General features: G+C 35.1%; 2 protein-coding genes across 3 annotated transcripts in view; one reads left to right on the top strand and one right to left on the bottom strand.

The window, feature by feature from the left end:
- The window catches only part of LOC107867003, a 20,412-nt gene extending 5,709 nt beyond the window's left edge, over positions 1 to 14,703 (bottom strand). The window contains exons 1-10 of the mRNA XM_016713077.2: positions 13,234 to 14,703; positions 13,010 to 13,159; positions 12,096 to 12,366; positions 11,914 to 12,006; positions 11,171 to 11,345; positions 10,385 to 10,627; positions 10,092 to 10,286; positions 9,444 to 9,639; positions 778 to 1,695; positions 561 to 676 (exon numbers count right to left, since the gene is read on the bottom strand). Of these exons, the coding sequence (XP_016568563.2) occupies positions 561 to 676; positions 778 to 1,695; positions 9,444 to 9,639; positions 10,092 to 10,286; positions 10,385 to 10,627; positions 11,171 to 11,345; positions 11,914 to 12,006; positions 12,096 to 12,366; positions 13,010 to 13,159; positions 13,234 to 14,205 (3,329 nt within the window). The 5' untranslated portion in view covers positions 14,206 to 14,703. The remainder of the gene's footprint in view (positions 1 to 560; positions 677 to 777; positions 1,696 to 9,443; positions 9,640 to 10,091; positions 10,287 to 10,384; positions 10,628 to 11,170; positions 11,346 to 11,913; positions 12,007 to 12,095; positions 12,367 to 13,009; positions 13,160 to 13,233) is intronic.
- Positions 2,741 to 8,695, top strand: LOC107867004. Of its 2 annotated transcripts, none has more exons than XM_016713078.2 (5): positions 2,741 to 2,935; positions 4,275 to 4,563; positions 4,994 to 5,099; positions 7,469 to 7,612; positions 8,111 to 8,695. In XM_016713078.2, the coding sequence occupies exons 2-5, from the start codon at positions 4,301 to 4,303 to the stop codon at positions 8,396 to 8,398; spliced, it is 801 nt and encodes a 266-aa protein (XP_016568564.1). In that variant the 5' UTR covers positions 2,741 to 2,935; positions 4,275 to 4,300; the 3' UTR covers positions 8,399 to 8,695. The 2 variants fall into 2 exon arrangements, with proteins under 2 accessions (XP_016568564.1, XP_016568565.1); XM_016713079.2 differs by having other exon boundaries at positions 4,285 to 4,563.
- Positions 14,704 to 16,685: the final 1,982 nt, after the last annotated feature.

The following is a 16,685-nucleotide window of genomic DNA, read 5'->3' on the forward strand; positions in this document are numbered from 1 at the left end:
AATTTCGTGATACCCATCAATGAATCCCTTTAATTCATATTTTTCAAAGGACTATACAAGCATCTCTTCAGATGGTTCAATCAGCTACTTCATAGGAGATTTTTCTACTGATGGCCTATTTGAGACGATAAAAATACCAGCTTATTTTCTGGTTGTTCATTGTGTAAAATGGAAAGTTATCTCGGTGAATCAATCTGATCCAAATGCATGAAAGCAACTTATATGCTTTACATGCACAATTAGTTTGCTATTCCACTCCTACTCAATATCACATGCCTCTAAAGAACATCTTCTTCACGTGCAAACTTTATTTTCCTATTCCCTACACACTTCATCAACTCTTAAGAATTCGAGCACTCTAAAAACTTCCAGGATCTTATCGTAGTACCACAAAAGTTGCAACTTGAACACCAAGGAGATATTGTTGGAAAACTCAAGGATCAAAGAACGACTACATAACTCAAAAACGACTATATATATAACTCATAGACAGAATGCAATAGTAAAAATGTAAAAGATATAAACGATCATCTGTATCGGAAAGAAAAACAAACAATCACCTGTGACTCTCAATGCCGTAAAATGAGTGCTTATAGCAACCTCCACGCCCTCTAAGTTGTGATTTTGTCCATCTACAAAGTTTCACACCGCTATGCGTCCCAATTATTTTATATCCCTGCAATTTCATCACCAAATAAACTACCTTAACATAAATCCACCAATTAATCCAACCAAATAATTCGATTCAACAAAAAGCTAGTCATTTGATCACGGTACCTGTTTCTCCAAACTCGCCCTAATAACTGGAGTTACCATCGCCTTCTCTCCATTCACAACTCCACCATTCAACTTCCCATTAACTAACTTATTATCTCCGACTCCTTTCTTTCTCGATGGCCCTTTACCCGCAATATCCTCAAGATCAACAATTCCTGAGCCCTCGTCATTTTCCTCCAACTCATCGTCATCGTCATCATTGTATTCCTCTTCGTCTCTAACATCACCAACTTCATCATTCCCCATATACCCTCCTCCTCCATTCTCACCCCTCAAAACCCCAACAACCCTCTCACTCCACTCCCCAAAAACCTCATCTAAATTCCCCTCATCAACATCACCTTCACACAACTCCAACACCTCAACCCCACCTAGCTTCCTCAATTTCCTCGAAAAATCACGTGCCACAACATTAAACTTGTCACCATAACTCCCACTCCCAACTCCAAAAACCCCAAATTTACACTCACTAAGCAATAAACCCCCAACTCTAAAATCATCCACACTCTCATTTAACCAATCAACAAAAAACCCACCATTTTCCGGGGATTTCCCGTCGTCCCATGTAGACGCAACAACCAATACAAAGCTCTCTTTACACAAATCCTCAGGCTCGTATTCTTTCGGGTCAACAAGATCAAATTCAAACCCGTTAAGTTTCAAACAAATGTGAAGATTCTTCGCTAGGGTTTTAGAAGTACCAGTTTGGGATATATAAAAGATTTTGCCTTTTGGGGTTTGGGGATTATTAGGGTTTAAGGATTTGAGACGGCGGCGGGATTTGTAGAAGAAGTACAGAGTGGTGGCGGAGAGGAGCGTGAGGATGGTGAGGCGCGTGGGGTAAGAAGAGAGGGATAGGGGCATTTTGGGTATTTTAGGATTTGTTTGATACAACGTTGGTGAGCTTTGATCTTCAGTTCATCAATGGCGGCAAATCCTTTTCTGAGCTGAAAACGAGCTGTTTTCAGTTTTTTTCTTTTTCTTTTTCTTAATAATACTGAAGTTTGAGAAAATGACAAAAATGGTCCCTTACGTTTAGGGTAGGTTTAAAATGGTACCTTATTAAAATGCATAGAATAATTTTGTTAAAAATACTACTCCTATTTGATTTGACAAAATCATATTAAGAAAATTTAATTTATAAACAATAAGAAAGTGTAATTGGAGTTTTAAGCCGTGTGATACAAAAAATTATACCAGACATAGAAAGAGATTAACAATTATTATCTCAAAAAAATTATATTAAATTTTAAAATAAATAAATACGTGATAAAAGTTATACCTTTAAATATGAGTTTTTGTTGATTTTTTGTTTTTAAGTTTCATAACTTGAAGCAAATGAGATGCACAAATGTCTTAAGGAGGAGGTGTGACGGAGTGATTATAGTGCTGTACTGGGGCTTGGGGAGAGGTACATGAGATAACTAGATGTGATATGGTACATTTGCAGGTTACCAAGTTCGAGAATTATTAGTTATTGCTACGTTTTTTTTTATTATTATGTTATGTATGACTTCGTTGATGTTGGACTTTTTATTTTATTTATTTTGATAAATATTTTACTTGACTCGATGGTCAATCGAAAACAACCTAATTATCTTCATAAAGTAAGAGACAAGGCCACGTACATACTATTCTCTCTAATATTACTTATTAAAACTACACTGATATATCGTTATTATTGTTGTCATGATTCATAAAAATTTAGCAATATTATTGCTTAAACATGTGATGAAAAACATTAACTTTTTGATAAATTCAAAGGACTAAAGTAATTTGACGCTTGCTAAGATATAATTTTTTTTTTCTAAATAAGCATGTAAATAAATTTTAACATGTGATAAATATTTGTGTGTAATTATATTATAAATAATAAAATAAAAAAAATATAAGGAATTTCAAAATTCATCTGATAATTACTACACATTAGATATTTGTCCTTACAAAATTGAAAAAGTGTTGCTCCCTGTTAAAAGTAATTATTTAGGTAGGCAAATATATTACGGTATTTACACTTAGATCCAATTAGGGTTTAAGGAGAACAAATATAGTCCAATTCAAGAATCTCACCATTTTTATTATATAAAAGCTCGAAGCTTTTTGCAGTAAATCCATAACCCAGAAGAAGATAAAGAAGAAGACAAGTATAGAGAAATCGGTAAGGCTTCGGTCCTTGTTTATCTTTTTCTTTCAACAAATCTTGCTGTCATATACATGGTTAAAATGGAGTAGATTTTTTTTCTTTTTCCTTTTTAGTGTATGTGTATATAGAAGATGTTGAATCCACCCTCCTCAGCTTCCTGTGTTTAATTCTAAATAGTTTGAATCCCTTAGGGGTCGTTTGGTAGAGTGTATAAGAATATTACTACATAGAGTGTATTAGTTATGGATTGGTAATGTTGGGATTAGTTATACAACAACAACAACAAACCCAGTGTATTCCCACATAGTGGGGTCTGGGGGTAACATGTACGCAGTCCATACCACTACTTCAAGAGAAGTAGAAAAGCTATTTCCGATAGACCCCCGGCTCAAGACAAGGAATAATAGACAAATACTTAATAAAGCATGGAACAAGATGTCTAGACAAAAATATGCCACCCACAAGGGATAATAAACAAAGAATAGTAAACACATTCGTAATAAAGCATACAACAAAGTGTCCTAGCAAGAATAATACATCTACCAAGTAATGTCCTACCCCAACGACTCAAACTGGCACTAGCCTTCTATCCTAATCTGCGCCCTCCAGATCTTCCTATCTAGGATATGTCCTCAGTGAGCTATAACTGCTCCTTGTCCCACCTGATCACCTCTCTTCAGTATTTTTTCGGCCTACCCCTACCCAGCCTGAAACCATCCAAATCAAGCTTCTCACACCTACGAACTGGGGCATCCGTGCCCCTCCTTATCACATGTCCGAACCATCTCAATCGGACTTTCCTAATGCGGGGATTATTTCCTAATGCGTTAATACCATGGTTTGCTATGTATTAGTTACACACTCTATAGTACTGAATAGGGTGTTATACATAGGCTAAAAATCTTACCAAACAAAGGATTAAATGATATCGTGAACAATAAAAAAAAGGGCAGCCCGGTGCACTAAAACTCTCGTTATGTGCAGGGTCTGGGGAAGAGCCCCACCACAAGGGCGTATTGTACGCAACCTTACCTTGAATTTCTGCTAGAGACTGTTTCCAAGTCTTGAACCCGTGACCTCCTGGCTCACATCGCAACAACTTTACCCGTTACTGGCTTCCGTTCAATAGTATCATGAATGATACATGTATTAAATTCTCTAATACATCCTGCCAAACAACTCGTACCAAAAATACTGGTTCCGCCAATGGGTGGGGTGGGGGAAAAAGAATCAGTAAATCATGTACTCTAAAGATGTCTATGAAGTATGACCCGTAAATCTTTGCTGTGAAATAATAGTAATGTCTTGCGGCAATTCTTTTTGGTATTGTAGAGGAATAATAGTATTTCTTTAGTCTCCTGCAGTTTTTTCTCTAATTCAATGGATTTAGAGGATAGCGTTTTAAATTTCTCTGATGAAGACGAGAGCTTCGAGGATGATGAAGATGTTAAAATGAATGATATTGAGGAAGGAGAACTGGTTGAGAAGATTTCCAAGACTGGATTAGAGGAAACTGGTGGTGCATCTGCCAGCTCCATAAATCCTCCTTCAGGCAAAAAATGTCGGAGACGCAGGAAGAAGAACAAGGGGAAGAACAAACATAAGGGAGGTTCTTCAGGTCCAAAGGTCACAGACATTAACAGGTTTGTTATGCTAATCATAATTGTTCACCAAATGCATATTATGATTACCAAATGAGCTATTACGATTATTTTTAAAGGATTATTGTGCATGGACTAGGGGCATGCCTTTGGATATAATTAACAAGATGATTGCCTTAGATAATCAAGGGAATAGAGTTGTCTTGGATACAACGTGACTGATACATTTGGTTTTTTTGCTTTGTTAGTCTAGCTATATGTCCCAGTTAACATTCCTTCCTTTGCTTTGGGAAGTGTTCTCATGGAATTTTATATTGCTATCAACCATTGTCTTGTGGTTGTGTCAAAGATTAACCCTTCAGTCAAAGTAGCTTCAGTTTGTATACCCTTGTCTGATACATGAATTTCCATCTTTTCCTTTTGTTGTATAAGGCTCTGACCTTTTTTTCACCCTTTGAACTTTTGACTTTAGATTTGTTTTGGATGTCGGTAAGCGCTTGAAAGAGAGGAAATCTTATCTCATATGGACTGCGGTTGGTTGTCTTGGCGTATCTGCTTTGAGTGATCTTGTGAAAGAGGTATGACTTTTGTTCTATATGCTGGTTTTTTGTAAGGATGGTTTTTGCTTGTGTCATATTTCTTGATGGTTTTACTGATAAACTTAATTTTGCATTTAGACAATAGTGTTAGCGTAACTTCACCGAACATGGGCCTCCATCTCCATGTTGGTGCCAATAACGGTGGTCTTTTCATTATCCATCTAGCTACCAGAGATTGGGCATTCTAGAATTATCCACCCTTGGTCTTTGCTAGATTGAGAATTATTCAGTGATTGCGAAGAGGTGATGGAAGGGACTCACTATTAATACGATTTATTTAAGGTCTAATGTTTTTTGTAGTTTCTGATGCTCAATGTTGTAAACACTCACAGATGCCTCCTGTCGAAGCCATTTTCACTGCTTTCACTCCATGGACCTTTCTTCCAAGATAGCTTCTAGAGGAACTACTTTGTGGTGTCTATTTGGATGATTCCAATGTTTTTGCCTTTCTTCATGGTATGCACATAGCAATGTGATATGCAGAAAATTTGCATCTTCTTAGTTCTTCCCCTTCTGTTTGATTTTTCTTATGGGAGTTAGAGGGTTGATGAAGAAATGGAGGAAGTGTTATAGAAAGTAAGTGGCAACTCATAAAGATTCAACAAGGAAATGGGAACAACGGTGGAAGCACTAGGTGTATGTGTTTTCCATATGTGGAAACTTCTAATTCCTATTTGTTCCGTTATGCCAAACAACCTTGTCAATAAGAGCTCTGAGCTTAAGTAGTGAAAATAATTAGTGTATAGATTTGACAAAATAATGAGCATTTTGTGTTTCCCCTAGTTAGCTAAAAGCTCTTGCTTGCTGCGTCTCCTTTTCTTTTTTTTTTTGTTCAGAAGAGTTCCAAAACAAGTCTATCTAGGTTAGAGAATTTCTAGAACATGCTTTATCAAAATAAATAAATAAAGATTTGCTAGAACATCGGTTGTGTTGGAATAGCCTTAATTAATAAATGCTTTTTTTAAAAAAAGTTAATTAATAGAGCACCTCCTTGTGAGTGTTTACTAACATCTAACAATTAATAAATGTTAGTAAACACTCACAAGGAGGTGCTCAAGGTAGGGAAGTGTTAATTATGGAAAGTAAGTCTTGTTGGTTCTTTTATCTATATATGGTTGAATGAACTTCTAGAGACCCATCTTTTATTCCAGGGCTTCTGGTTTAGTAAACTTATAGACAGGATTCTGTGTTTTCTCACACTAATAACTGTCTGTAAAAGAGTTGGGGAGAGATTGTGTACCTTTGGGTTCGCTGGAGTATGTGGAAGATGTATACCATCAAAATATTAAGAACTCACTCATTCAAACTGAAGTTTGAAGAGAGTCTGCGTTAGGGGATATTGGAAGAGAAAATTTACATTTTATGATCTTTAACCAACAAAAATTAGAGTGAGACTTTGCCGTTGCTTGGTCATCTATAGTTACCCGTCCCACTAGACAATTCAGTTGCTTACTCTTGTTCTTTATCTTATAAAAAATCGCTTGCTTACCCTCTCTGTCCCCCTTTCTTCTACCTGTTTACCATGTCTCCCCAATTTTCTCTCTGTTTAAGAATTCACAGACTATATAAACTTTTATCTTCTTTTCCTCATTTATAAATCTGTCTATATTTTTGTCTCGTCCAGGAAAAGAAGATTAAACAGAAAAAGGAAAAGGAGATAAAACAGAGATCAAAGATAAAGAAAAAATGATTGAAACCTACTAAGATTTTGGTATTGAATGTTCAATAGCGGTGAGTTCATGCTGGTATATGATTTTTGTGAGTACGTAGGTTGGTGTGTATTCCCCTAGAAGTTCTCATTGTTATCAGGGTTTGTGAGTATTTTACTGCATAGTTTTGTATTTTAGCTGAAAAGTTAGACCAAAAAGAGAACTAAAATTCTGACACTGAAAGAGGTAGAGCGTATGAGTTTTATGATTGGAAATGAAAATCTTGCTTTAGAGCCTGACTTTGCATTTTTACACAAGGGCAAGATAATCGGGTTACTTTTTGTCTTTGATAACTAGCCACCAGAAGAAAAAAAGAAGCTTTGCCTTTGGTTAACGAAGATGTACTTACTATCCAAGTAGAAAGTGACCTTTGGTTAATGAAGGATAGCATGTATGTGTTAACATCTAAAGAATTTTTTGCTATGTACAACATGTTTTAGGCCATCATATCCCTTTTCTGCATATCTAGTGTGAAGTCAAAGAGAAAAGTTACATTTTTCTCATAAATTCACTTTCCACAGTAGTTCCCATCTTTCCATCCTTTTCCTCGAGGGAGGTCTTGCTTGCTGGAACCATTTTTTATGATTCTTGAGTTCTCCAATTATGAATCAGTTGATGATGCTGCATTAAAATTTACAGGTGGACGCAATTCAGAATTGTGGTGGCCAGAAGACTGCTGATGGCAGGCGTTACCGGACAGGTGGTGGAATATTGTGGAGCATCCTTAAAGTACGAGATCCAAATGCATACAAAGAGATAATGACGAAAGGGAAGGAGTTTGAGGTGGGTCATAATCTTTACGCTTTATTTAGTTCATATTTATCGCCCATGCATGTGGCGCTTTTGTTGTCCAACCTGGGAACTAGGTAGTTACTATCATTGTCATGAATTCCATAATCAGATCAGTAAGCATGAATATTTTTGACAATGCTGAAGGTATTTGTTCTATCTCAAACTAAAAAAAAATTAAAGCAGGTAACCTTAAAGAAAGGAAAGGGCCTTTATTAAAAGGCCTTATGGAGGTGCTATTAGTTTTTCTTATATTTATATTTGTCAAGTTATGTACTTTGTTTATTACGACCCGCTATCCTATTGTGTGTCATACATTCCCATGCTTCATTTATGTATTCCTTTTTTCAAACTGCTTGGAAATGCTTTATTTTAAGCTGAGGGTCTATCGGAAACAACCTCTCTATTTACCCTCCGCGGACTCCACTTGTGGGATTACAGTGGGTTGTGTTGTCGTATATTCCAGTCCTCACTAAGAGCTTAATGTTGCAGAAGCAATTTAAGCAGGCTAAGTTCAAGCAAGGACCGATCCAAAACAAAGAAGCTTCTTTGGAGGGATCTATTCAGTCTATGGGAGACAACGTTACAGCTAGTTCTTCAGATGTATTGCTGCAGCAAGATCCTGTTGAACAGTCAAATAGTGGAGCCAAACGTGCACCTGTTCATGATAGAATAAGGATGCCTGTCACGTATGATGATCTCTTTGATGAAGGGAAGGATTCAAAGGTGCCATTAGCTTTAATGCCTTCGGAGAAAAGCTCATATGATGTGGTGGAGTGAGGCGATCCTAAGGATATATCAAGTTGCTGTTACAAATTACGATCAGCTAAGACTAGGGGATTTGAGAAATGAATCAACTTGATTTTTTGATATAGCCTCGTATTACAGCTCGTCAAGTTGAATTTTACTTGTGAACTTCTAGATACCATGGGTACTCTCTTCCCTTTCAATTTGTTCATCATCTTATTCTTAGTAAATACGTATGTTCGCAGTGGCCGTAAGTTTTTCCAGATCTAATGAAAATTTTGCAATTTTCCGGGAGAGGAAATGCAATCATATTGCTTGCTAGCTACTATAGATTGGTTGTGTTTTTGTCTGTAAATTCTTTTGGATGAAACTCGTACAAATCATGGCCGTACTTGTGAAGTTTTGCCTGGTCCTAGGACTTTTTGATAGATCCTTATGGTTGGGCCCTTTCTTGGATCCCGTGCAGGAGCTTTGTGCACCGGCCTGCCCTGCCTATTAGGTGAACATGTAGTTGGTAGGCCAAGGCAGGTGGGGGCGTTACATTGTAACGTTGATGGTGAATGGGCGATCCTTGTCTCATGAGCTGTTTTTTTGGGGTTGAATTAGGCTTGATATCTGTCTTCTAATGCTCAACATCACCATTATGGTGAGAAGTTAATACAAGGTTCACATAATACTTTGACAACAGATGTAAGGCTGGCTGGATAAAAAAAGATTTCAATTTATGCACAAATGTATCAGTAGTCAATCGATGTCAAGAGCAAAAATATCTCTCACACACTAGTTGCTAAAAAGTACTTTCTTTTCATTGATGATCCGACAATGAATATTTAAACTTTGGTATACATTTTCTAACTCAAACACATAACTCACAACGTCTAAATTCTGGATTCAACGACTCTCTTTCAATATGTGTGAGGAGGGAGGCCAAGAAATTGGTGGAAGGAGTCACAATAAGAATGGCGCGACAAACAGCAGATCTTGCAAGAAAATGTCTGGAAATCTGGAAGTATATGTTGTATATCTTTTTATGCTTTTCCAGAAATAATCAAATGCCTTAGCTTCTCAGTATCCATCATGGTCTCCACATTGTCTTTTGTGCACAGAGAATGCCTTCCTTATCTTTCGTGAAAGTCATTCGTATCTCCCAGTGCAAGCTTCTCAGTATTTTCCCAAGTGGATCAAGTATTTCGACTTTGTCACGTATAATTCCCCAGCCACCAGGCCGTAATATACGGTCCATCTCAACTACAATCACAATAGGATGCTTGCATCTGCAATGCATGATAATGAAAAGAAATCACTTTAGCTCTGACAAAAACTGAAATGATTTTGAGTGTTCCAAAATAGCAAGTACAACATCAAAAGCATGACCAGCATCTTCTATGATTAGACTACAAAACCTTTGGCATCCGAGGAAATATCCGTGATAGTAAACAGTACAACCAGTATATGGCAGGACTCCGGAAAAGACCTGGGATCTGATTCTTTTTTCATTTAGACGACTCAACGTAGAGAACGAAGAAAGGAGTTGAGGGAGCAGCAAGAATTTTTTAAATGCTTATCCTAGCTAGTGAGGGGGAGCAAAACCACATTGATGTCCCAATATTACAGCCATAGGAACAATTACTGTGCAGCAGGATTGTTAAAAACCGAAGGATCCAATCAAGTTTATGAGGGGAAAACTGAAACAAGGATGCAAATAAAGAGGAAAAGGTCATGTAACCTGTTCTTAAGCCTTGAGAAGAGATGATCTGCATGAAGAAGGTCGTATGATCGTGGATAAGTACCAAAAGCCTCGCACCAATCGTGGTACATGCCAATAAGTCCTCGTTCAAAGATTACGGGAAGGGTGTTTGGTGCATGTACAGGAATAACATTCATCACCCACACCTTCTTCTGCGCAAGAGCTGCTGCAAATCTGTGTACAATTAAAAGAAAACGGAGATCCAATAACATATCAATAAAGTGCGAGTGTTCGAGCCTCTTTCATCAGATGAACAAAAGCTACGTGCTTACCCTCCATTGATGGCTTTCATATCCATTACATTCCGAATTTTGGACCAATCAATACCTAAGCCAACCAGATAAGAATTGTCAACAATAGCTTTCCAATGCTCACTGTCCGCGATCAATTTCTCTCTATTGTTCATCCAGTCAGGAAAAGTTTCAAGTCTCTTTGGCCACTCCTCAGGCCATTCGGTTCCTCGTTGTTCTATGGATTCAGGAATTGTGTACAAGCAAGACTTAATTGGCACATACCTGTTGCAGATACATTAATTCATTTGTGAGGGTAAAGAAAGAAGCATGACATTTTCAGAAACCTTAATGCTGCTTCTCTTTGCAGGTGAAGAAACTAAAACAATTTTAGAACAAATGTGTTTTTGACTCTTAGGTTTACCTTAAATCATGCTTATTCTACCACTTCTGAGAGAGTTGTAGCTTATTTGTATAATAATAACATAGGATGCTTAGATAAAAGCAAGGTTAAATCCACTTCAAGGCATGCCCACGAATACAAATGAAAAGCAGGCCTGACGGTCAAAGTCTTTGCTCTCAATTGTCATTTAATGATACGAAAGTAAAAGCATATGATTCAACAGTGAGATCCAACCATATCAAACCACCTCATGACTGAAACGTTTTAATTGCAGACAAAAGGCACACATTTTGCAAGAGATACAACGATGAGTTGTGCGATCACATGTCCGTATGCAGTAATGGAAGTATGTGCAAAAGAAATGCAAATTGACCAAAAAGAGCAAAAGAGAGACAAGTGTAACAACACAAGCTTTTCCAACTCACCAGGAAGCATCTGGGTTCTCGTTTTCTTTGCATAGAGGTGGAACTTTTTTCCTTCTCATTTGATACATGTCATTTGCTTGTGGCTTTTGGAATAACTTGATCCTGATATCACTGATTTCATCTGTTTTATCAGCGAGGATGTTCCAACAAATTGATGCTGTCAGAGTGGACATAGCTGGAGAAGAAAGTTTATGTTATGAGCACGAGTACTCTACAAAAAGGGCTTTCGCATATACGCGCTGAAAAGAAAAGCAAAGCACAAAAAATTGAAAATATTAAAAAGATGAAATCAAAATGATGGCCCGTCTTTCAAGTTTCACACAGGAAAAAGACTTTATAACAATGAAAAACAATTTCAAGCTACACACCAGCAAATGATCCACTCATCCAAACTGAGAGTTTTTTTTAGTGAAAATAACATGAATTTAGTAGCAAAATTTTTTGGGAGTTATATGAGAATATCAGTTCACATTAGCAAGAACAAGGAGCTAGAGATTGAATGTTAAACCAGAAGGGAGGATTTCAAGATTTCAAAATATCTGTGACAGTGGAGGACAAGTGTCCACTGTGAAATGGTTTTTCTGTAGGAAGATAAGGTCTGCTAAGGGCATTGTCTTCGTTCAGGAAGTATTTATTCATTAGACTAAAATGTGGAGAAGCGTAACGAAACAGCCGTTTTCGTCAAAAAAAGAAAAAAGAAGAAAACCAGAAGTTGATTTCCTTGACAAAAATAGAGGACAAACCTTCTTCAACTTCAATGGTATTGTGCTTTGACGACAAAATAAAATAACCTCCAGGCCTCAGAATTCTGTTCATCTCTATAAGATGCTTTCCCCCTGAAAGCAAACTAAATTAAACTCCCGATATTACGGAAAAAGAAACAAGAACAAGAAAAAGAAATCTCTAGCAATAACTGAACACTAACCGTTAGAATGCCAAGATGCACGGCAATCGCTACAGTGAATAGCATCAAATACGCCACTAGGAAAGGAAAACCTCCGAGTTCCAAATGGGGTAACTACTGCAGGAAAACCACGCTCAAGTGCAACTTGTGCTAGATCAACAAGGTCATCTTTTAAGCCTAGAGTAAGTGCTAACACATCTTTTTCGAGTAGAGAAGCCCCAAAGCTTGAATCTTTACATCCAATATCCAGCACAACACGGATATTCTTCCCCCATTCAATGTCTGGTGCCATCTACCAATCTCCAATATTAATTTACACATCAAACACAAGGAGAGATTTCGCAAGTAGAATTCAACTGACAACTAAATAAGTAAATTATCATACTACAGTTAGCAGCATTTCTCATACCAGCCAGGCATACATCTAGTTTTTGAATCTAGCAACTTCAGTAAGAGAGACATAATTAACAAAGATTTAACCAATTCCAAATCAACTACAACCAGAAATTGTATCAGCATTATTGCATGGTGAAGACGAGTCATCTTTTATCTTCTCTATTAAGGGAAGATCATAATAAAATAGTAAAGCAGCACAAGATGCTTCTTGTTTCGGGAGAAGGCAGAAAATGATAGTCATCAGTTTTTACACTACTGATCAGCTTAGGCAGAATTTTTCAAGCATGGCTGGTCTTAATTTGCTTTTGCTCGAGTCCACAAATGAATTTGTGAAATGTTGTGAAAAGGTGGGAGATAGGGGAAAGCAAAGAAATGGTGGAATTCCATATGAATATACTATGATTACTTAAAAAATATATACATATGAAGATTCATAGACAACGTGTGCGCATTTGTACGAATTCTTTTGTATAAGATAATCATTAGACGTTTGAGCACTGCAATTTCTACAGAAACAAGAGTCAACGAAACGGACTCACCTCTTCTATGAAATCTAGGTAGTGTTGAATTCCACCTTTGGGTATAGATTGATTCGTTGGAAAAGTGAGATATTCTCCAGACTCCATTATCCAGCTCCCTTTCTTAACAAATGCCTCTAGTTTCGGGTGTGCCACATTTTTATAAAGTATCTGCGAATATTAGAACTTAATATAAGAAAGAACAATTAAGCTGTATTTACTGAAAATGAGCTTGATTCTCATACCTTTGACTTACTCTCAGGCCAGCTTACTGGAGTCTCATAACCATCGGGAGGAAGGGGAACAAGACACATTTGAGGTGCTCTAGGACAACTCCTTTCGTGATGCCGATAATTCTGCAACTTTCCACTTGCACTTTCAAAGTCAATGCAAGGAATGTAATTGTGCTTGCTTCTAGTGCTACACAAATTCCAAGTATAATGTGCATTTGGATCAAATAATGGTCCTAAATTCTTCTTCTTTTTCCCATCAACTCTAGATTTCTCATCCTCATCCTCCACTTTCAAATCATCAGTATTAGCTAATTCACCATTACCTTCATTACCATCTACTGTTCCTTCTCCTCCTTCTTCTTTGTCGCTTTCTGTTTCCTCTTTCTCATTCTCTTTACCCTCCACTCCTTCTTCTCCATTTTCTGTTTTTTCTTTCTCATTCTCTTTACCATCCACTCCTCCTTCTTCTTGTTTACTATCATTTTCAACTACTTTTTTCTCTTCTTGTTGTTTATCATTTTCCATTTTCTCTTCCTCATTTTCCTCAGAGCCTACCAAATCTTGATTCTTTATCTCATCAACCTTCTTGGGTAACTTCAGATCCTCACCTTTTCTCTTCCTAACACCTCCACTTTTCTCATTTTTATGCCAACTACCAGATTTTGACCTATCAACACTCTTCTTTTTCTCAACTGAACTTGATCTATGTCTCAGTTTCTTGTTATGGGGTTGTTCTTTCTTGGTTGAAGGAACTAAAGATGTAACTTTTTTCTTATTAGCAGATGAAATAGGTTCTCTAATATCATCAAAAGTGTCCCTTTGATAAGCTACTGAATATGAAGGTGGTGAAAATACAGACCAAATGAATACAAAACAAAGACCCAAGATTACAACTGCAGCTAACTTAACACCAAGACCATAAGATTGGTATGAACCTTTTACCTTTCTACCAAATCTTGTTAAAGCTGTGTTGTGCTTCCTCATTTGAAACTCAAACAAAAATCTGAAACATCCCCAGAACTGCCAAAAAAACAAGAAAAGTAACAAAAGATACAATCTTTTTTTGACCCCAAATCAAAATCTTGGCAGCTGAAGAGAGAATTTGACAGTGAAGTGATGTTCTAGCTAAGAGAAAATAGAAAGAGTGAAACAAAAACCAAGATTCATTAGTAGACTTAAAAATTGTTTTGTTTAGCAGAAATTTTCACAAATAAACACACCAACTAGTCAAAGGATTCAAACATAAGTATATACTTTATATATATACATAAAAAGATAACTTTAATTTATACAGATCCCATAGTTGCAAAAAACAAGAAAAGATGAAGAGAATTTGACAGTGAAGTGATGTTCTAACTAAAGAAACTAGAAAGAGTGAAACAAAAGCTAAGGTTCATCAGTAGATTTATAGATTTAAAAATTGTTTTGTTTGTAGTAACAAAAGTCAGAATTTTCTCTTAGATTCAAAATTTAAAAATGTACGGATCAATTGAATAAGATTTAGTATCAACTATATATACACACACATATAAATAACATAATTTTTTATCCCTTTATAATTATTTACCGCGTTTGATATGCACGATAAGATAGACCTTTCAAGAAATTTATAAGACAAATTTTCATATATATATCCTTCAGCCAAATAGATTATAAATTTGATTTCAATTTTATTCCACCAACTTGACACTAATTTTTATTTCATTTCACATTATAATCTCGAAATAATTTTATCTGCGAACTAATTTAAAATTTAAGAAGAGCAGTCACTATCTGGACATAAGGATAAGTTTAAACATAAAGAATAGATAACATTAGTTTAGAATGTAATTAATGTTTAACATGTTGAAAAAAATGGTCTTTGTTGTAAAGTGAGTTTTTTATTTTTTTTCTTTTTTAATTAGTGAGTGAAATTTGCTGTAAAGTGGTAACATCTTTTTTGGGTTTTAAAAATTCCTGATATTTTTATGGTCCTAGTCACCTAACTCTAATTCGAGCTTATTATCAAAACTAGATAATGGAGTTGTTCGTGACGAACTCAATATATGTTATTTTTTTATTTTAATTTATGTAATATAATATATGTCTTTTTTTTTAAATAAATAACATAAATTTTAATAATTTTGAGTTTAATTATAAAAAATTTTAATCTTTTGCAGTATTACTAAAAATTCTAATTTTGAGTTTGTCGAAATACATAATTAGCTTCCGATACATCCAACAAAGATATATTTTTGTCTTTATAAAGATACATAATTAACTCTTGATACATTGTTTTAATTTTAAATCTGTCGAGATACATAATACATCCAGAGAAAATACATTTTTTCTTGTAAAGATACATAATTAGCTTCCGATATATTTTTTGATTTTGGGTCTGTCGAGATACATAATAAACTCCCTAATACATCCAACGAAAATATATAATTAGTTAAAATTTTTGTATTACTTTGTACGGGTGAAGATTTCTATAAATATGGTAAGTTAAGGTGTGGCTTATGTTATTTTTTTCTTTTTTATTTCAATTTATGTGGCAAAGATGAAATTTAGAAAGTTCATCAAAAAATTTTGTATGATTCTAAATATTTTAAGTTATTAATGATTGATTGATAGCACTTTTACATAATTTTTAGATATTATATGTGGCTTTTTATGTCTCAAATTATGTGGCCCTGATAAAATACTTGAGAAAGTTAATCAAATTTGTTACGTAGTTTTAAACATTTTAAATTGTTAATTTTATGTTACTCCATCTATCACAAGAAGTTATATGACGTTGATAGTAAATCAAATAAATTTTTTGTACATTTTACAAATATTTTAATTTGTTCATTTTTGAGATTTATGTTACTTTTGATGAAATTTTTAAATAATATATCTCAATTTATGTTGCACTGACAGTTAATCAAAATTCTTTATGTGCCTTCAAATAATTTAAATTTTTAATTAATTTAATTTATAATAATTTTTAAACATTTTAAAAATAAAAAATTAAAATTAAATAACTATATTAAAATAAAATATATGAAATTATGAAAATACTCTCAACTACAAGCGGACAGCAAAAGCAAAAAGCAAGTATGACAATCGTCATAAGTAATATTTTCGATCCTTTTTCAAATTGACCATATTTATAAATTTGAATCCTATTAATAGGTTTACAAGAGAGGATGAATTCTCTCTCTCTTTTTTGTCATTTTTAGGCAATTGAAAGAAATAAAATAGTTAATTTTTCAATATAATTAGGAAATATTGAAATATTTCATTATCTCATTCTCCAGTTACTATGAAATATTGTCTCAATTTATCTCATTTTAGTATATTAGAACTGTGATATGGTTCCCAAAAATGACCAGAATAGGTTACTTCTTTAGCATAAAAGATTAATTTATATTACGATTGCTTGATCAATCTTCAAAGTTAAATATGAGCCATTAATTCTTTTTCTTTATTTAACAGTGTTA

This window comes from Capsicum annuum, chromosome 4 (genome assembly GCF_002878395.1).
Source record: "Capsicum annuum cultivar UCD-10X-F1 chromosome 4, UCD10Xv1.1, whole genome shotgun sequence".
In the NCBI taxonomy this organism is placed as follows: domain Eukaryota; kingdom Viridiplantae; phylum Streptophyta; class Magnoliopsida; order Solanales; family Solanaceae; genus Capsicum; species Capsicum annuum.

Excerpts from the sequence above, each read along its gene's own strand:
- LOC107867004 (XM_016713078.2), top strand. The coding sequence starts at position 4,301 with ATGGATTTAGAGGATAGCGTTTTAAATTTCTCTGATGAAGACGAGAGC. Across the intron at positions 4,564-4,993 it reads AAGGTCACAGACATTAACAG|ATTTGTTTTGGATGTCGGTA; the intron begins GTTTGTTATGCT and ends TTTTGACTTTAG. Across the intron at positions 7,613-8,110 it reads CGAAAGGGAAGGAGTTTGAG|AAGCAATTTAAGCAGGCTAA; the intron begins GTGGGTCATAAT and ends TTAATGTTGCAG.